Genomic DNA, 21,922 nt, shown 5'->3' with positions numbered 1-21,922 from the left:
CTTAATAATGTGAAAAAATAAAAAAACTCAAGTCAATAATAATGAAATTGGTTCATTAATACAGTAGAAAAAAGGTAGTTGTACTAATTGTCAAGTCTTGGCACGAACTTAGATTTTCCACAGATTTCAACTCGGCCAGAGTTTCAGACTTAAAACCTGTATCACCCAAAATTCAGTTGTAAATTAAAAACAGATTATACTTTCTCTACCTAGAACTAAAAATTGTTTGTTATATGGTCCATATATATGATACAAAGATCAGTAATCTTCAGTCATTTCTTGCAACTGTAAAAATAAGAACTGACAGTACAATGAAATTTGGCAGAAAAGAGGAGTATGAAAAAAATGCAGCACAAAAGCTGTGTTTGCCTTGTTTTGTAAGAAAGCATTCAAAGTTAACATTAGAATCTCATCCTTGGCCTTGGTGGAGAAATCTCTGCCCCACGATTTCAGCAGATAGAAACTAACACCAAATGGTCTATACTGATTGATGTGCCTTACCTAAGCCTTTTAATACTCCCCATTGTAACTTAAGCAAACATACTGCTTCTCACCATCTAACAGCAATATTAAATATACAAAATAATTCATGTACAACAGCTGCCACATTTACACCACACATCTGAACTGAGGGGATCCCAGAAGTCTCTGCTGAACCATTTGGCTGTGGTGGCTTCCGACAGTGAAGGAGGACTGTACCCTCCCTGAGACACCTCCAGCCCAAAACCCAGCACAAAGCCATTGCTCCTGGCAGCACCATGAGCTCAGACAGAAACCATGCTGGTATCCTGCTCTGCTACTGCCCTGGGACAGGCTGTAACCTTGTGCAGAGGGAAAAGAGGCACAGCTAGGAGAAATAACATTTAGAGCTGCCTCCCACAAAAACCACTAGGACTTATCCATCAGAGCCCTTAAATTAAATCCATTTTTATTTTTAACTATAGCTAGCTAAAGTAAATACATAAAGTATGGGAGCACTCAAGGGGCACAGAAGAATATATGCAATAAAATGTTATTCTTCTTTCTATAAGGCAGTTTAAAATTTCAGAATAGAACAGCCTTAGCACTTCTTGGGGAAAGAGATTCTCATTAGGACATGCTTCACATGAATTACAGTCACAGTCCAGCACAAAAAAGAGACAATTTGTAGAGCACTTTGAAAATGTTAGGCTCCTATCTGTACCTTCCAGACAACACAAGCTTTTATGTAGCTGTTACTAAATGCTGTTCCCACAGCTCTTAAAAGGGTAATACTTCTTGTTTGACTGGGCAAGAAAATGCTGAGTTTCATCTCACAGTCCTTTCTGGTTCTTTCTTTTACACCTTTACAGCTCATAAAAGCCCTGGAAGACATTTTCAGATACATCTAACCAAAGTCTGCATGCTGAGCTGCACCTAAGTTCACCTAATTATAGGTGGCAGAGATTGAACCTTATCATTTTAATACAACAGCTCAGCATCTGCACAGGTAAATTCAAAGAAATAAAGATATTCTACCTCCCCCCAAAATTTATGTTTTACCATCTGTACCTCTCCCTTGGCATGAGAGAAGGACTTGCATGGACACCCACTTAGCATCTGACAGCCCCACTGCCAGGCTGTTGATAGGGAAGACTCACTGCAGCTAGTAAATTCCTGTTTACAGTCAATTCACTGCCATTTATGGCTTTGGAAACTGTAACTGACACCTGCCCAAACAGCAGGAATTTCCAAAGCTTCACTGGAACTCAAGCTCCCTATTCTGTCAAACAGTAGAGCCCTTAGTATAAAAATAAATGAGGCAGCATTCAACCAGTGTCTGCAATTACTTGTTAAAAAGGCAACATCTTGGAAACCTCTTGGGTTGTTTTCTTGGCCAGCCACTATGCTTACACTCCAAGAGAGGAAAAAGGCACATTTCTCAAAAGGGACTTTATTTTCTGAAGTGCAAACTAATTTTATTCCAAGGGTAACTACGGTATTTATGCTACTTCTATTGGCTTGATTTCAAAACAGTGAAGTGAAGGCTTACAACTACATTTGTACTGATCTTAGGCTGACAGATCAAAAGCAAACATTCTTACTGAAGTAACTTTGAATTGACAATAATGTATTTGTTTCAGGTGGAATGATTAAAAATAGAAATTGGATGACTGTTCTGTTTATGTAGCACTCAGTTACTGCCATTCTTAAGTGTTGTATAAACAACCCCTTCCCATAATGTAAAAGCTAAAATTTCAAAATTAATAGAATTTGATCTTTTTATACTGCCTGTGGCTAATTACTTAAAGCCAAAACAAAAATACACAGTCAAAACCAACTTACATTTTGTTGGATTTTTTTTCCTTTAAATACTTAGAGCACCTTGCTTCAAATCCTTCCATTGAAACCTATCATTGAGTCTTTTACACATACTGAAAGATGCTGGTCAACTGCCTCAGCTTTTGGAAGGCACCAGTGAAGCCAGATTAAAATAACAGTTTAGATGAAACCAGCCTTGCAATCCACAAATTGCTTTTTACATAGGACAAGTTACGCCAACTTGCCAGCCAGAAATAACCTTGGGCTCCTTCGGAATGCATGCATAAAGTTGAAATAAGGACCAAGTCCCACAACATTTAAAAACAGAAAAATAAACTTGTATTTTAAATGTTGACAACAGATGCTAGGGAGGAGAGCTAATTCCAGTGACTGGTCTGACAAACAACACAAAGCATGATAGCCAAAAGTGTTAGAACAACAGGCTCTGCTCTGAATATTAATTTGCTTTCCAACTGATAATTGCAAAGCTAACATTGACACAACATAGTCTGACAAGGAAAATCTTCCATCTCATTTTAACAACAATTCTGCAAGGAGTGAATAGAAAGCAAGCAGACAGAATATGTAATTAGGTTCCATACTTGAAGTATTTGGTCTCCAGCAAGAAGTCTTCCATCTCTGGCAATGATCCCATCTCGATAAACCTCTTGAATGACAATGTTGATCAAAGGTGTTTCATTGCCACCCACTATGCTAATTCCTAATTCAATATAAGGATTGGACCGATGAATTTCAATAGTAGTGATCTCTCCTTCAGGCAAGGTAGGTGGCTGTTGATTTGCTGCCAATTATTTTTAAAAAGAAAGACAATTAATATATTTTCTACCTCATTCACTTCCAATAAAATAAATCACCAAAAGATAATGTAGACAGGCCACAAAGCAGCAATTTCACAAAAAACTAAACCAGTGCAAATGGATCTGTTCTACTACTTGTTGAAACCCCTAGCTTGTTAGAAAGGAACTGATGACTTAGTAGCATCCATGCTTCCTGAAATGAGGTAATTTGGATTGGAACAGGATATTCTGAACCCTTTGGATCCCATCCATTATAATAAATTTCATATTTTTTTGCACTTGGTGATGATGATAAAAATGTATTTTACAAATTCTTTGTCTTGCAACTGCATGAAGAGCTGCTATTGAGTTACTTGATCAACTGAAGCCCATTTCTGAAGCAAACATAGAGAAGAAAAAGGAGATTGTTAAAGGATCACAAATATAGAGGAGAAGAAAGGGGATGGGACCACCTTCCTCTGTGGTAAGGCTCAGCACTTCCTCTCTAAAATCCCAGATGCTAAAGGTGTTACTGCTCATTCGGTGCAGATGGGTGCAGGAGTACCTCAGCTGCCTTTTTGCTTGAGCAGGACAGCACTCTGTGTGAGAAGGCTGCTGCTCCAGCTGGGGAGAAATGGTGAAGAGGGAAAAACAAATCTCATCTTAGAAAACAACTTTTGGAATTTTAGAGGAACTACACTCCTTCCATCTCACTTGTAAGGCCAGTCCCACTAACAGATTAACATGAACTACTGCACCATGACACAATCAATCATGATACAGCACCACAGTAGCTGGCATACACTCTGAGATATTTCTTTCCTTCCTGTGACTTTATCTCAGTTGTAAACTTGCACATAATCAAAACCCACTAATATTTCTCCAGAAACTGCAAAGGAAAAGAGCCAAAGATGAAGATGCACATTCACAGTTGGTAAGAGACAAGCTCTGACACCACAAATGTTTCCACATCTGATAAAAGAGACTTGAGAAGATAAGTGATGACATACTGTCTGTTACTGTGTTCTCCTCAAAAGGCGGATTGTCGATGCCGGGCTCGTCTGCCCAGGCGGGCAGGGCGGGCGAGGTAAAGCTCGGCTCAGCTGGCACTATTCCCTGATCAGCGTCCGGAGATAAACTGCCGGGCTGCTCTGGCCCGCCAAGACCACTCTCACCCTCTGCTTCAGCTTGTAGCTTGCTCGTTTTCCTTCTCTCCAGAGCAACTCTCCGATGAGAAGCTCCAGGACACCTGTAAAGACAACAGTGATATCATGCTTCAAGCCTGCAGCCCTGTTTGTAGCCCAAAACACTCAAATATTTCATCAAGTTAAATCAGTCAAACCAAAGCCACAGCTTTAAACACAGCATAAAAAAATATCAAACACACTGAATTTTAAGGCCAAAATATGTTTTAGTGGACAAAATCCCAATATTGCTTTTTTCACAAAACTTCTACTAGGTAGTATTGTGGCCATGAACTCAATGTGCTGTAACAACTTCCGAATGTGGACTTACTCTGTTACTACAGAATGGTTTGGGTTGGAAAGGGCCTTAAAGTTTATCGTCTAGTTCCAACCCTTCTGCCATGGACAGGGACACCTTCCACTAGAAGGTGGATTTAGTACATTTCAGTTTCTGGAAGATAACCTTCTGGAAAAATTAAACAGGATTATTAAAAAAATCCACGTAAGAGAAGCCCTGTTCCAAGACACAACTGGAGACTCACTGAAGTGATCACCTTTCACCTTAGTAAGCCAAAAGAACTAAGCAGCCTATTTTCCTGGGCTCATTCAAAGGAGGAAAGAGATGAAAATTTTATCTATATTGCAATCTAAGTGTTAAAATAGTGAAAGAAAATTCTGCTTCTCTAGCAATCTGTATGAGAGGTCTAGCAAAAGTAACAGCTCTGTTCATCATCATCTCTTGGGTGTTCTCATCTCCCTACTGTCTCCTGTTTTTTCTTTCTGACTTCACATGGCAGGTGTAATTTTTGTTCCCCTTATGCAACAATGTTCCTTCAGCATTTGATGCTTTTCACTACACAGCTTTTCAAAACACAGCTTTGCAAGTTTCCATTACTCTTAATGCAGTATTTTTTTTTGCTTATGTTTAACAGCCTACAATAGCTTATTGCAAAAAAGGGCTGTCAGATGCAAATTTATGGAAAGCCTTCATTTGTCAAATCGTCTTGCACTTTCATGCACGTAATTAGATGTGGACATCAATCTCACATCTGCCCCTGTGACAGTTTTGCCAGTGTCTGATAAATCACTTCTTACGGTATTTGATGCCCTTAAAGCTCCTGCTTCTGAAGCTGCTGACCACCTAAAAATGCTCATACTGTAGCAGTCAGAAAAAAAGGTACCACATTCTTGAAAGGATTCAGTGTTTGGGAACTTGGCAGATCTTTGTAACAAAAAAAGAAATTATTTATTCTTGCAAGAGAAGAAATGTGTTAACAGAGCAAAAGACAGCAGAAGCCTAATGACATCCTAACTTATTAAAGCAGAATGTTTTAAGAATCATGATTCTGTTCTGACATTCTGTAAAAGGGATTTAGTAATTATATGGTTAGACTATTTCAGCATGGATTTTGAAGATAACCTGCTAACAAAGTTTTCAGATCCAAAGAATGTTGTTAAAGCTTCTGTGAGCCCCAGACATGTTAAACATACATAACATATATATATATATATATACACACACACATACCTGAAGATACCTTTTTTTTCTTTTAATTATATACATAGAATGATAGAGTCATTGTGGTTGGAAGGGATCTTAGAGATATCTAGTTTAAACCCCCCCTGCCACAGGCACGAAGCATCTTCTACTAGACCAGGCTTCTCAGAGCCCCATCCTGCCTGGCCTTGAACACTTTTCGTGATGGGGCATCTGCAGCTTTTCTAAGAAATACTTCCACCCTCACAATACAGGAATTCATCCTATTATTTAACCTAAATTTACCCTTTTTCAGTTTAAAGTCATTCCCCTCAACCTACCTAGCACTACATGCCCTTACAAAAAATCCCTCTCCAGATCTCTTGAATCCCTTTTAGGTACTGAAAGGTGCTATAAGGCCTCCCCAGAGATTTGTGTTCTCTGTGTTTAAAAATTAGAGAAAGCTAACCCAAATATTCTGTAAAAGATGCATAAAAACATATGTTGGAGACAGTTCATATTATGACATGATGCATTTCAGCAATAACTCCTTGGGGCTTTTCCCAAAACAACTGCTGGTAATTTTGTTCTTCCAAGTTAAGAAAGTAAGCAGAAATAAAGAAAATTATTTGAAAGGTTTTGCTTTGTGAAAATGTTTCTCTTATTTTAAAGATAGAACACAACCCTGTTTCTTGGCTTTGCCCAGACAGAAAACCACTGGTATAGTGGAAGTGATTGGCCAATATATCTGTGTGGTGGCCAGAGACACAATTACAAGTGAAAATCAGCAGGAAATTTCTATCATTGACCATTTCACAATGCAAACCTCAAAACAACAGTCCCAAGAGACCAAGAAATGGAAAGATGCTGTCACTTCCCTCAGTATTTCTAACATACTTTAACTTGATGGGTTAGCCTCATTGCTCCCTCAAATCTTAACATTGGCAACAGGGGAAAAAAAAAAAAGGAACAATATTCAACATCACACACTTCTGCAGCAACACAGCAAGGGGTAAATGCTTTTGCAGAGAAAAACTTTTGTCTGCTGGGAGCTCTGACAGACATGCTCTCCCACACTGATTCACAAGAATTTGGGACAAAACCATACCAAGCTGCATGTCCTTGCTGTCCCTGAACTGCTGTGCTATAGAACTGGTGATTTCTTAGCAAAGAGGTAAATAAACAGTTCAAAACCAACACTTGTCAGAGAACCATGCTTCAATCCCTCTGAGCCTGACAGCACAGTCCAGCCTTAGTGGACTATTTCTGAGAGCCAAACACTTTCTTAGATACCTCCTACAAACCACTGTACTGCTGTTGACTCAGACTCAGCCATCTCTCACAAGGCCTGAGGAGCCCAAAGGACCTGCTCGAGGTGGCAAAGCACACCTTAGAGTTCTGGGGTTTTTGTAAGATGTGTCAAACCAGGACAGCATAAAACTCATCCCTGGAAGCGTCCTATTTCTGTCAAAGCCTCCAAAACCACAGCCAGGTCCTCCTCCACCCTCCTTCACAGAGCACATTCTCCCGTCATTACCTGGCAGCTGATGAAAGTCATCACACAAAACAGAAATAGATTTGAGGTTTATTTTGGCCAATGATATTTAATTATCATTTCAAAAGCTAGTACAAGAAATGTAAACAGGGTCCTGAGTACACCTACTCAGTTCAGCGGAATCCCTTTCATGCAGTACTGTATGAGGCAAAAAAGGGCAAAACTCCACAGATTCTTCCCCAAATTAACTGGTAATTGTTAAAGACTCTGAATTTCAGTCCAGTACAGTGCAACTGCATTGCCAAGAAAGTAGCAGTCTAGTGGAGACATTAATTCACATCCAGTTCCTAGGTCTTTAAACAGCCACCTACCAAGCAGCAAAGCCCTGTCTTGGTATTCAAGCACAGCTATATGGAGATTTTTTTTCTTTCCACTTGCAACAAAAAAAGATTTTCGTTGGCAGTAAGAATGCATTATTCACAAAAAGCAAAATCATATAGCAATTGTAACAATTAAGCACCAATAAATCTCTAGCTATGCACACTTTCACTAATACCAAGTATCTGGGATAAAGAGCATTTTGGTCTAAACCTTGTAACAACTTATGTACACATACGGGCATCTCATGATCAAAACAAGCTTTGAAGACTGGATTCCTTTACTCATAAAAACACTCTCATAAAACAAATGGTATAAATAAGGGTTGAATTCAAACTTTGAGAAATGGTATTTCATACCTAAATACAAAGCCAGAGTATCTTGTCTAGGAGCAAGAACTAAGGCAGGACTGCTTTAAGAATTTTTAGAAATTCTTTAATTTCTTTCATAAATCAGGACACTCACGAGTAAGATTCCAACTCAAACTATTCTATGATAGTAAAACTACCCAGCTAAAGCAACCAAGTGATGTTAATGGGAAGACTGAAGGGCAGTTATTCTAGAAATGCAGAATTAGCTTCTGCTTATATTCAATTTCTTCCTCTACACTCTTCAGCACCTGCTTCTGCTCACTTCTGGAAGGTAACAAAGCATAGCTTTTACCTTCAATTTCTCTTAATTCATATCAGACAAAGAAGAAAAATGGGTCTTTTTGTTTGGTTGGGGTTTTGTTGTATTTTTTTTACAGCCAAGTCTGCTGGATTTCTCATTTAAAAGCTGACTTCTTGGAACACTATCAGCAATCCCTCTTCACTGATAAAAAGGGCTTTCATACAAAATTAAGATGTAGTTTACAGGGTATTTCTGTGGAATAACAGTAGGAGCTTGAAAAGCACATTTGCTCACTGACTGCTGAAAGAAAGAATTCATTGTAACCTACGCCATCAGCTTCTGCCCAGTCTAGTGGTTTGATAAAAGCAAACACACTAAATAACCTCCAAGCAGTTGCACTAAATCATTTTCCAAGCAGGAGCTGTGTTTAAGCAAAGACTGCAAAGAAGCAAACCAAGTGCCTTTGCTATTGCTCATAAAACTTTGCAAGCAAAGTGACCTTAAGCAGTAATTCTGGCAAGATTTACAGCTGCAATTCAAAGTAAAACCTGGTCCTGCTTTGGAAAGTTGAATATCTGGGTCTTAGTTTTTCTCTTTTGACAGGAAAAAAAAATAAAGCAAAAAAATAAGGAAGTGGGGAAAATGAGGCACCAGCAATTATCTAGGTTTGGGAATAGGAGAAGACTAAGGAAAAATAAAACAAGAGTGATTTTGTTACATACTTCTCTCTCCCACCCAACAAGGTGAGAAGGAGTCAAGTGGCTTCAGAGAAGAGAACAACCACCGATTGTGTACCTTTCCAGCAATGGGTAGAGTCCACAGGGAATGTAAAAACTATGATCTGTTGCCTATCCACTTATTCAAAGCAGGGTTAAATCCCATAGATCCTCTTCACTTCTGGTGCTCCAAAGTGCCAGACAGGGACAGTACCTGCAGCTAACATGGGAGAGAGTGGGAAGAACAGGGCTCACCAGCACTGTCATAAACGCCAAAATAAGTGGAATTGCCATGATTCTGAATGATGAAAACCTGTACCTTTACAACTTGTCTTCCCATGGATTTTGTTACTCTAAATCCATATATAAGGCATGCTGTGGACAATAGCTCAACTGTTTCTTCAATTCCAAAAAATGCAATCCTATACAAGGTCCAAACTTAATTTGACATAAAATTATCTATAATGTTACCCAGTTGGAAAAATGTCTCCATCCAAAATGGTAACTTAAGCTGCCATAGGGAAATACAGGAGACAAAAGCTGAAACGCAACTCAAAGCAATAAACACACTACTCAACCCCCTCATTATATAGTGTAAGAATTTCATAGTATGTTTTTGTACAATAGACTTCTTTCACTTCTGAAAAAGCTGTAAGAATTAACTCAATAAAAATCATACACAGAAAATCTCATTAACTTTTTTTCAGACTTTCTTCTCATAAATGTACCTTTGATATTTAGAAATTACAGGATCACAGCATCAATTAGGTTGGAAAAAACCTTTGAGACCACAGAATCCAATCCATGACCAAACATCACCATGTCAACTAGACCATGGCATTGAGAGCCATATCCAGTCTTTCCTTAAAAGAACTCCAGGGAATGAAACTGACACTTTACCAAACATTAACAAATTTTCTATACTGAGTGACTGAAAAACATGACAACATGACTCATATGGTTCTTCCCTTTGAACTGTATTACATGCACTGTGTTTAACTTTAAAAAACCAAGTTTGCAAGTGAATGTAATGAAACTCAAGAGTCTGAGAAATCAAGACTATTTTCTGTGTGCAGTGAGGTATCACGGAGTGCAATTAGCGACTGTGAAGTAATCAGGTTTGCGTCTGATGCCTCTCATCTCCTTGTGGGAACATCCTGCAGTAATGCTCCTTACACTCTGAGGCACCTGGTGGATACAATGACATTTTCTTCCAGTCTTTATACTCAAATGAAGCCAATAAAAAAACACTGGAAAACCCCAGTGTGAAGGTTTTTAGACAGTGAAAATTAACCAACCATACAGCTTTCTTTAGAAACAGAAACCAGCTCATGTAAAGGCTTGTTGAAACTGGTTCGTATTAATCAATTGTGACAATTACAATAATACTGAATTTTCTATTTCTTTCCTAAATGTAATGATCAATAGTAGAAGTTTACTGGATTCACTAATCCATATAGAATTAAATTCAAACTATGCAGTTGCTGCCACCATTTATGTCAGCAGTGATAATTTATGGGTGTTCAGATGTTTGCAAATAAACTTAATTGAAAACTGTAAATCACCGTATACTCAAAATGTGTATCAGCCAAGATAACTGAGGCAACAGAAGGAATTGAAAATGAGCAGCCTTCTGCAACTGAAAGCTTTTTCCCAGCCGACAAACGGGAAAAGCCTGTGACTCAGCTCACTTGGATTCCATGATAACCTTGTGCATTAAGTAAATGGATATTTCATGTATACTTAAAGAGTGCATACACAGTGTTCTTTGTACAAATAAGTTACATGACCCTGTTGTAAACAGCCCTAATGCTCAAAATAATGTCAACCAAGGAAAAAGGACTGAAGAGGTGAGGGATATGACAGTGGGAAAGCAGAAGATGAAGATTTAGTAGTAGTCTTGCTAGCATTTTGCCTTTCATTAAAATCAAATCAGTTAAATATCAGGATTATAAATCATAAAACAGTTAGGCCTCTTCACCACCTCCAAGTCATCATATAGATCAGAAATTACTTGCCACAAGTAAACAAGCAAGTGCTTAAGATAACATGGAAGCAATGTGGAGAATTAAAAAAAAAAAAAAGAAAGATAAAAACCTAAAGAGAAAGGCTCCTAATTAGTCCCTGTACCTCCCTGACATGGACACCATACCACAACAACCAAAAACACCCAGGCAGCTCCATGTTCATCACAGTCAACAGGGCTGCTGCATGTTCTGCATTGCCAGGGTACTCCCAAACTCTGAACCCCCAGAAGCCCTCACGACATGTGGAAAAAGAGGGCACATGGAAATATGAATGTGAACAAATGAAAGGCAGGTGATATCTGCCCTTTTCCCCTTCTCTGCAGAGCACCCACCAGCAGGCACACCTGTACCACACACATGCTCCCCAGCTCCTCTGCAACATCACTCTCTACCTGAAGATGGTCTCCAAGAGGCTCCAAATGGACAAAGACCAAGACTTGGAAAGAAGTCCATGGAGTAGGTCCATGCACCTCTCAAATGAACCTTTCTGTCTGAGTGGTCACCAGTGTCCCTGGACTGGACTGAGGGCAGGCAGAGAAGGCCCACCAGTCCTGAGAGATACCGTGTCCATCTGCCTACCTCAAAGCAGAATCAATTCTGATGTAACTATTCCTGATGAAAGTTTGTTTAACATGTTTATTAACCCTTCTGAAAATGGGGAATAGACAATTACCACCTAACCAATCTATACCGGTACCCGACCGTTATAAAGCTTTTTCCCCTAAAATCTGAACTTGATTTTCTTTGTTCCTAATGCACCAGTTCTCTCCTCTCTGCAGACAGAGTTTGCACATCTTTAATTTTCCCACTTCCTCAGCCTTTTTTCCTCTACTGTAATCAACTGTCACTGTATTTATTTTTTTTTTGATAAATAATTTTCTTCAGACCTCTAATGATCCGTGTCATTCTCCTTATGGCTATCACCAAGCAGTGTCCGCTATTTTCTGGTGTGATGTACAAAAAAAGGGTAATCCAGTGCATTGCCTGTGCACAGTTACAGACTGACCAATGACTTTCCATTTCTACTGTGAATTTAAAAGCCACCACCAACTCTCTCGCCCTCTCCTGCCCACAATTTCTACTGGTATACAAACTTCCCACAAACAAGTCTTTAGGGAAAATGCAATGCAAGCACCTGCAGCACTCACCTGTTCTTAAGATGTGCTGCCAGGTCACATCGCTGCATCACTTCCTGACACACAGAAGAGAAAGGGCACAAAACAAAGAGCTTGTCTAACAGTTTATGAACAAGGATACTGGATTTTTTGCAGAGTTTAAAATGGAGTCTTTTTCGATCCAGTGGGCAGAAATCCTTCTCCTGCAGAAAGTTCCTTAGGCACTTGTAGCAGAAAGTGTGTCCACAGGGAGTGTCCAACGGCTGCAACAAGGGCTGAAGGCAAATGTGGCAGACCAAGTCATCATCCACTTCGTTCTGGTAGTTGTAGAGATGGTTCTCCCTTGTCCAGTGCTGCTGGCCACACTCAAAGCACAGAGGGTTCAAGGAGGCATTCTGCTCCACTGCAGCCATGTCATCACCTGTAGTCCCCATTTTACACCTAAGAAGGCTGACGGATCCTTCTCCTCTTCCTTCTCATAGGATTGGGATGCTCACAGCAAAGCTACTTCTTCCAGGGTGACTTATATGTATTCTTCAGTCATTTTCTGAAACAAATAAATAGAAATTATACATTTTGCAGGAAATATGGAAGTTCTCTTCAAAACATTTGACTTCTGGGTTTACCAAAATACAACAGCAAGATAGATCAGGGGAACAACGAAACAGTTACAAATACAAATCCTTTTACAACATTTACAAACATTTTATGGCTTCATGAGGGCTGGTGCAGTGCACAGCCTTCACCTGCAAGAGGACCATTCTGTGACAGCAAGAGCATCGCATTATGTATTGTCACACTAGAAGCATGCAATTAGCATCTGGCACAAAATATCCTATTGTGGAACGATGGTTATATGATCAAATAATGAAATGTGTTCTTTAATGAGAGATAACAATTTTAATCTGGTCCTACTCTTGTTTTTAGGATTTTGGCTATACAGAATATTAGGTTATTAGTAATGTTCTAAATACACTGCATTGAAAATAACAGCTAACGGCTTACCCCAGTTCATTCCATTAGTAATATTGCGGATATATCAACACTCACTTCTAGGTTTTCTCTGTGGATTGCTACACAGTAAGAAGGACAGATTCTATCCAATATGCCCCATCTGATTTAGTACAGAGGCCAGTAGAAAAAATATGGAATAAACTATTCATATGAAACAACTGGTTTCAAACAACTTACTTGTTTTGCTTTTTACCTAATGAAAAACACACTCAGTGTGGCAAGAAAGGACTCTAGGTCTGTCACCGTAAGATTTATTTTCTAAACTTTTTATGTTATTAAACTTTGCCCCTATTAAAATAGCTGCTTGGGCAGGAAGTTGTGCAGCCATCAGTCTGCAATTTCAAACACTAAATCCTTATCCCTCCCAACCTTATTTACCCTTATCTCCCTTACAGAATCACACTGCTTGACACACATAACGTGATGATTTAGAAAATAAAACAAGTTTCCTCACAGTCTTAAGACACCTCCATATTTGTTAATTTTGGTAAACGTTCTCACTTGTGGGGGGAGAAAAAAAATCAAATTAGAGCAATGCTTACTTTGTACCTAAATTCTTTATTGCAATTCAGCAAACAACACTCATGACAGAGACTGTTTTCTAGCAAAGCAATAGAAAAGACACAGAGAAATGCAGTTCTAAACATACATTCTGAAATTCATGTGGAACACATACATTTCCCCATGTCTTACTTTTTATAAGATTCGCTATTTTGATTTTTGCCCCTTAACCTCACACAGCCAAGCACAAGACTTAGAGCACATTTTACAAGGATTATTATATCCTTTGACGCAAAAAGGATTAAATAGTAATTTGTAATCCTGGCTTCTATTCTGCTGTGGAAATTGATGCTCATCATTGCCCTGTCTTGTAGTAGATAATGTGCACCTTCTGGAAAGGATTTCACAAGAGAAGAGCATAGCAGTTCTTTGTTGCTGGAGCCTAAGAACGCAAAATGAGACCCCAAAAGAGATTAGTCAAAAAAACAGCCTTAAACATATTATGTAAGAGCTCAAAGATTGGAGAGCAGATAAGGACTTGAGCAGTGTACAGGGCCCTCGTGCTCAAACCACAGCTCTCTCGCTCTGCATTCATACTGCTGGATTAACGCAGAAGGGATGAGACCCATCTAATGGCTGGTCTTTATGTAATGCAAAATAAACCAGATAAATGTTCTAGAAAAACACAGCATTGATTTGTGACTTTACCAAATTACTTTGTCAGTCAAGGCACCAGGGGAGGAATATATGGCATGAGCTATATTGTACTTGGTGGTACCTGCAACACCAACAGGCCCTGCAAAGCAAAGTAACACAAAGAATCAGCAGCAAAATCCACTGTACAAATGTGCTGCCCAAATTGTAGATCTGTTCCTACTACTGGCTACAACCAGGACTCTTTCTACTTCTCCAAGCAACCAAAAACCCAAAACAGGACTGAGTCTAATATGCAGAATCATAAGATATTCTGAGTTGGAAGGGATCCATCAGGATCATCAAGTCCAACTCCTGGCCCTGCACAGGACACCCCCAGCATCACACCATGTGCCAGAGAGCATTGTTCAAACACTTCCTGAACTATGTTAGGCTAGTACACTGACCACTTCCCTGGGGATACCATTCTAGTGCCCAACCATCCTCTGGGCAACAAACTTTTTCCTGATATCCAGCCTAAACCTCCCCTGCCTCAGCTTCATGCTATTTCCTTGAGCCCTGTCATTGGTCATGAGGAGTGTGAATATTGAAACTTGCTCTTCCACTTCCCACCATGAGCATGTTGAAGACCATCAGTGAGGCTATGGAAAAACCCAACACCATTCTGTGCACTACTGTAATGGAGATCCAGTTAGGACACACTCCTGAGTGTGGCTATCCCAAATTCACCTCCTTGAAGGCTTCTAGCATTTCTATCCTTTGAAGTCTGTGTAACTCACGTGGCAGCCTGTGACAGAGCATGAGTCAGTGTCATACAGTAAATATACCCATGAGATACTTTGACCTCAATAACTGGCTATAGTCAAAGATACCCACACCTCTCTTTTAGGAGGCTGTAATTAAATCCTTTTGTCTGTTTTAACCAGTTCCTTTCATGTAAAACCAGAGAAGTTATTGAGCAATCAGCCATTCACTGCCATGTAAAAAAGTATGATGACAAGCCTTCTCTCTTGGGAAAGGTATACCCAGAGCCAGGCTTTCTTTACTGTGATCACAAGTGCTTGCCCACCACTGCAGGAGGTGAGCAGACACACCTGCTCCTATGGCTGACCCATCCCAGTGTCTGAATGCTGTTGGTGCAGGTACAAATGCCCTGGGCTGTGCTTTGCTGCAGAGGTGCTATCCTGGGCCAGAGACAGGCTAAGCTGTTCCTGGCGACAGCTGACATTGCCTCCGTGCTGCTGCTGCCCTGGTAACTTAAACCATCAATAAATGTCATATAAATTAAGCCCAACACCTCTTCTGCAGCTGACATGACCATCCTTCTACCACCCCTCTGCCAGCAGAGCTGTGGAAGAAAGAGACACATTACAGAATGAAGATTCAAAAGAAAAACAAAATCTCACTGCCACCACAAAAAAAAAACAAACAAAAACACACCAAAAAAACCCCAAACCCCGCTAAACCAACAAAAATAAATAAATAAAGACACTCCCACCACCCCCCAAAAAATAAAATTAAATAAAAATCAAGGTTTCTTTACTTTCACACTGCTGCACTGTACTTGGGGCAAGCCCATTCCATGACCAAGGAAACAATCATCAGGATTTTTATTGAGCATATACTGTGGCTGCCAGTTATTGATTTCAAGACATTTTACCGTCTGTTCCCAGTGCAAAATATCAATTTATTTACAAAGTTCACAAACACAGAGTTTGTGGACTGATCAACAGCTGGGATGACAGGTCAGGTCTAAATTTCCCTGATGCAAAGTACTATATCCCTGAAATCCACAGTAACAGAGCACTGCCATTTATACTACCCTACTTCAACTCTCTTACTGTATCCCCTTATATTATTTTCTGTATCTCTTATCATAGCAGATCACCAGCTCCACGGGATGATAACAGCCCAGGAAAGCTGCAAGCAAGAAAAATAACTAGAATTATAAAAAATATGAAGTGGGTAAAAGAGCCAGCCAGGCCTGTTATTCAAGTCATATAATTCCCTAGAAAATAATTTTCCCAGGACTTCATTAAAACAGTCAAATAGTGCAGGTGGTGCCCTGTTTTCAGTTTTAAATTACAATCCACTTGGGAACTGGGCAAGACTGGACATCCAACTGTGCAAATTTTTATTTTAGTTCTTTAAGTGAAGTACGCGCAAGAGTGATTCTAGACTGAGAAAGACAGCCTTATCCTTAGGTCTCTTCTAGTTCTGATTTATTGATTGAACAAACATTCTCTGGAGAAGCTCAACACATTTTTACAAAAGCATTAGATGTCAGGCTTTATACCTATATCAGATTTCACAATGTTTATTCCTTCTGTCTGAATGGGCACTATTAAAAAAAATAAAAGAAAACCACAAGCAAACTGGAATTGTAGGAAGAAGGTAACCTTTTAACAGTAGTTGCCTTTACACAAGTCATGAATAATTAACACTAGTTCCAGTTTGAAGTTAATGGAAACGTGTATTTTGCAATTAATGCCCTCAGAGATTGCTTCAATCTACTTCTAAGTTATCTTATTAAGATCCTAGAGATTTACAGCCCATTAACTGACCATTCAAAATTTTATAGAAAAAGTACACCCCAGTAGTAAACAACAATGAAAAATATCCATGTTACCAACTAATCTCCCTAAAAATTATGTTTAATATTTTCTATATTCTATTTTGCTTACAACTGTCTATGCAATTTTCTCAACCAAAAGCAAATGTCAAAAGAACACCCTGAGATGAATGACAACCCTGTTCCTTTGGAGGACTCCATTGTCCCTGTATCCCAAAATGGCTGGGATGCAAATCTCAGTTCTGCACCTAAAAACTCTCTAACCAGAGGGATGTATTTGCACCGAGATCTATCTAATATTGAAACAATGATTAATTTCTTCTGTGGAGTTTAAAGCAGCTGCAAGTGAAAAACTGTCCACCTGTATTTTCCCCTTGATTAAAGGCCACTGGGTATTGGTTGCTTCTTCTCTTCATCCCAGGGGAGAAGAGATACAAAAATTTTGCTGCCTGCTGGCATCACAGCAATGCCTTAATTCTTCCTTCTCCCTCTCCAGTGTGGCAAGGGAGCATATGGAAAAAATTGTAAGAGCTATGGCAAAGGTTTCGTGTGACCCTAAATTGAGGCAGTCTTGTCCTGGCCAGGCAGATTTGACCTTGCAAGGCAATACATAACACACACCAATCAATAACTCTGAACAACAGCATGGTTGTCACCCTGGATTTCAGCAAAGGTTGGCTTAATTTTTAAGTGTCACAGGATTTCCACAATTTGTTCTCCATGGACAATAGTCCCTGACTGCCTAAGCTAGCTAGGAAGGGTCTCATAATTCCCAAATTCCCCTGCTTTATTCAAATGCCACAGCTGTGAACAGCGTCTCTGAGCAGTCAGGAGTGGATTGACACAAGCCCCAGGAAAGAAAAACTAGACAGTGGTTAAAACCATTGCTTAAAACCACATCATAACATTAATTAAACATTAGCTCTTAGTTCCCAGTCCAGTATTCTTCACAGGAATTACAGCATCAGGCTGATGACTTGCAACTACTCTCAAAGCAGACCCTAGCTTAAGTGAAAGAATAAAAGACAGAAGAAATTAATAAAAACCATAATGAGAATAAATAGCTAGCAAACATCACCATAGGGGAAAAGTGTTATTTCCCATCTCCCAGTAAGCATGACCTAGCTCATTAGATGCAATCTCTACTTTAATATTAAAGCCATATAGCAAACAAGTGAAGCAGTAGTAGCAACATGTATTGACTTTACAATATCCATGTTAATTATACTGATATCCAAGGGCTACACTGCCTTGAAACACCAAACCCCGATTCAATCCTTGTCTGAGGTGATAAGGCAATAATTCTGTTAGACTCCTCCTCTTTTGAAAATGCAAACAAATGAAAGTTTTGTCAAAACATGACACCTGGCATCTCCAAGTCAAAAATCTACAAGAGATGCACAGGACACAGCAATTAGCCTGGGACACTTTCTGCTAAAGCTGCAGCTCCACTGTCATTGCATGCCAATTACCCAATACACCTATTTTTTTGTGCCGATGAGAAACCTCTTCCGTATTTTTAAGTGGTTCAGCAGAATGACTGGAATTTTTATATTCAAACTAAATAATATAGTGCCTGAATGGTGACTTTGTTCCACTGAACCACAACCTGGCAACGCTGGGCTTGCAGTAAAACCACCTCTCCAGAGATTCTTTTTTGCCTGTGTGCTAGTCTTTTTGTTCCATCAAAGGAATGCCCTCATAGACAAGGAGTCAGCCCTAGAGCAGGTGTTGATGTGGCATCATCCCTGCAAAGACAACAGGTCACAGGTGACGGTTTTCCCTTCCCATCCCAGGGGTGAGGGTTTTTATACGCAGTTCCTCAAAAAAAAGTGCACACGCACTCCCTTGCCAGGTATTTTCACAGTCCAGCATTTTTCAAGGATGCAACATGAAACCCTGCTTAAATCTGACAAATAAGGAGCATTTGGGAAAATTAACGGGACTGTAAGTTGTGTTTTGTATTTGTGGAGTGCTGCGTTTCCGTGGCAACTGGGGGCTATGGGCTTTAATTACCATCGCAACGTTAAGGGTCCCTGCTGCACAGGGTGTGAGATGCCGCCAGGCAGGGGGACCGCAGGAACAGCGCCTGTGCTCCCCTCTCTGCCCCACAGCTGCCTCCAGAGCTCAAGGGGATCTGAGTAACAAGCACACCAGAGAGCGAAGAGATGTCTGGAATGGGGAAACTGAGGGGAGACACTAGACTGACCATCCTTCGATTTCAGACATGACAGATGATGCCCACCTCCCAAAACCACCACCTCAAAGCCAGGGATGCTCGACATCAGGGGACGACAGGAGGAAAGAGGGACTCAGTGCCCAGAGATAAAACAAACAGGCAGCAGGTTTTGCTCGAACAGGCAAAGATCCTGCTTGCAGCCATCTTCTATGGCACAAATGGAATGGCTTCTATTTTGGGACCAGGAGATTAAAATAGCTTTACTTTAGTCAAATTGGTCTCGAACGAGACAGGAAAGATAAGGACTGTGACTGTACGGAGGTCCCTGCTATGAAATAGCCACTCTTTATAGCAAATACTGAGCCACATCCGATAAATCATCTCAGAATAGAAGAAAAGGAGACAAGTATGAACAAAGATAGAGCTACACATTTACAGATTAAATTTTGCACAGTCGTACTGAACAAGAGTAACTCTGAAAAAGGAAATATGATACACAAACCAAGCTAGATTAGAGTCACCCAGGTTTGGATGCCCAGTCAGATGTCCTGGTCTGCAGGAAGCACAAACCCCACTAAAGAACTTGAACTTGCACCCTCCCTTCTGCAGGCACTGCTGCCCACCATATCCAAGCGTTACTCAAGTATTTGCCTTTCTCTGCCATCATGTTTCATAAGTGAGATGGGAGCTGCCCTTACAATTTGCAAGAAGATCTATTTTCTGTAGGTACATTAAAATTTCTCTTAAGTGGAAATAAAGTGAAGTCACTGTTTCTGGGGGCTAACCCTGCTTTGTGTCAGGTATCACCCTATGGCAGGAACCCCCAAACACAGGTCAAGCACCTGGGGTGTTCAAGATACTCCCAGGACTCTGAACAATCAAGAAGGTATGCAACTTTTAGGCTTAAGTATATTAAAAAAAATCTGCAAGAAACCTCAAAGTTCCTTAACTTATTTCTGGATTTTTGCAGCAGTGAAAAAGTAAATAGAAAGAAACATAATTAAATAGAAGTGAAGAAACACAGACTTACCTGCCAGGAGACCCAATGACAAATTTCTTTCCTAGCACAAAAAGAATAAGGAAAGCAGTATTTAATTACTGCTGCTGTAACAGGTGGGCTTTTGTATCCAGTGGAAAGTGAAAAAAGTACCCCAACAGTCAAAAACCCATGACAATGAGACAATTAGTGAGGCTTTCTTCTTGCTGATGGAGTAGAGGAGAAGAGCAAGAAAGAATAAAACATTTGCTTATCCGCCATGGATATTTTCTGCCGTGCAATCTGTCCACCAGCCCTTGCCATATGTGCCACCCTTTCTGCTGGGAGAGATGAAGGCAGCAGAAAGCTGTCCATCAAGATGCTAAACCTTCTGGAAAGCCCTCCCCTACGCACTTTGCCCTGAAAAGGGGACTTTGTGGATGAACAGAATACACTTAACTAGATTAAATGTAGCTCATTCCTGGATATGTACAGAGAGAATTTCATTTGATTAATTCAAATTTTAAGGAGCAGTAGTGATTCAAAGAAAATAAAGGAATCAGAGAGCTATGCTCTCTTTTTCTGCACTTCTTTATAACCAGCCCCCATCCCTACGGGTGTGCATGGAGGAAATTCAGGGAGAGAGCACTGGGATTAATCATGAAATGGCTTTGATGACAGAGAGAAGCTGGGGGTGGAGGGGTGGAAAGGATAAAAGAACTTTCTGAATAGTTAAATTGTAGGACTTAACTATTTTCAGGAAGAAACACCATCCCATCTCTCCCTTCAGGCGTATGCCACCTTGCATAACTTGTTACAGCTGGTTTCCCCCATCAATCATAACTTGAGTGACGGTGAAAGCTATTTTCAAAGGTAAACTATGCTGTTACTAAGCAGTTTTTTAGCTTAGTGTAAAAAAACATGAAACTACCTCCTAAGCTAACAAAAACCTCCAATCTCTCTGAAAACAAGCATTTCTAAGATCTGTGAAAGACAGAGCCAAGAGGACACAGTTAAGAGACAGCTCAAGTACATGATAAGCCACACGCTGTCCTCCTCCTGCAGGAAAGGAGGCAGAGTCCTCTGCAGGAGTGAGTGCCTGTGGCCCACAAAGAACAGATGACAACCCATGGCCAGAGGAAGAAGCTTCAAAGTACAGCAGAAAGAGCACAGAGAAGGGTCTAGACTTGGTCTGAAGCTTGCAGCTTCAATTTTCAGCCTCAACCTGCCAAATCCCAGCAGCTAAGGAACATCAATTGTTGAGCTAAGACAACCCCCTAAACCAGTCTGCCCTGCCTAGAGATGCTTATTTCTTCCTAATGAAATAAAACAAGTATCACCACATCAGAACTCACAAAGAAAAGAGAAAAATAAGACTCTTCTTGAGCCCATAATCAGGAGTATTTAACTCAGGCTAATTACATGCAGGTCAAATTACGACTTGCCTACGAGCAGGGGTATTACATGCAACTCCCCACCAACTGCCCCAATTGGTCTGCAGCCCAGCACAACCAGGGATCAGGGAAAGTTAGGCTGGCTCTGGCCACCCCTTGACAAGTAGGTGACTCATTCCAAAAATACTGTCATGCCTGAGCAGTCTCTACTCATGCCTGGGAATTATGTTAGGATGCCATGCACTAGCCATCACTTGAATTAACTCCACAATAAAGGCAAGTTCTTTGATTCTTAACACTTTAGGATGATGGCCATGCCTTTCCCTATTAAGTTGGCTGAAGACATTTCACTTTGCTGCTGTACATCACTTAATTTCCAGTTAAATTCCAGGAGGAACTTTCTTTCTGATGCATGTAAAAATGTACTTTTCAGAGCCAGCTGCCTGACCCAGCTTTGGGCACACAAAAAAGGCAGAACATGACTTGTGCAAAATACCCCCATATTATTTTGTATGATGTTTTTCAGAAATTAAAAGCTTTACACTGAGACC

At 40.1% G+C, this 21,922-nt stretch overlaps 1 protein-coding gene across 5 annotated transcripts in view; it reads right to left on the bottom strand.

Moving 5' to 3' along the window:
- Positions 1 to 21,922, bottom strand: part of LNX2 (ligand of numb-protein X 2) — a 59,446-nt gene that overhangs the window by 14,144 nt on the left and 23,380 nt on the right. For 4 of the 5 annotated variants that reach the window (XM_015642260.2, XM_015642295.3, XM_015642286.3 and 1 more), the window contains exons 2-4: positions 12,115 to 12,628; positions 4,088 to 4,326; positions 2,883 to 3,082 (exon numbers count right to left, since the gene is read on the bottom strand). In XM_015642260.2, coding sequence (XP_015497746.1) covers positions 2,883 to 3,082; positions 4,088 to 4,326; positions 12,115 to 12,515 — 840 coding nt within the window. In that variant the 5' untranslated portion in view covers positions 12,516 to 12,628. Of the gene's footprint in view, positions 1 to 2,882; positions 3,083 to 4,087; positions 4,327 to 12,114; positions 12,629 to 20,031; positions 20,063 to 21,922 lie in introns of all 5 variants that reach the window. The other variant, XM_033515411.1, reaches the window with a different exon arrangement.

Source organism: Parus major, chromosome 1 (genome assembly GCF_001522545.3).
Source record: "Parus major isolate Abel chromosome 1, Parus_major1.1, whole genome shotgun sequence".
Lineage (NCBI taxonomy): Eukaryota > Metazoa > Chordata > Aves > Passeriformes > Paridae > Parus > Parus major.
This window is presented reverse-complemented; position numbering and strand designations above follow the sequence as displayed.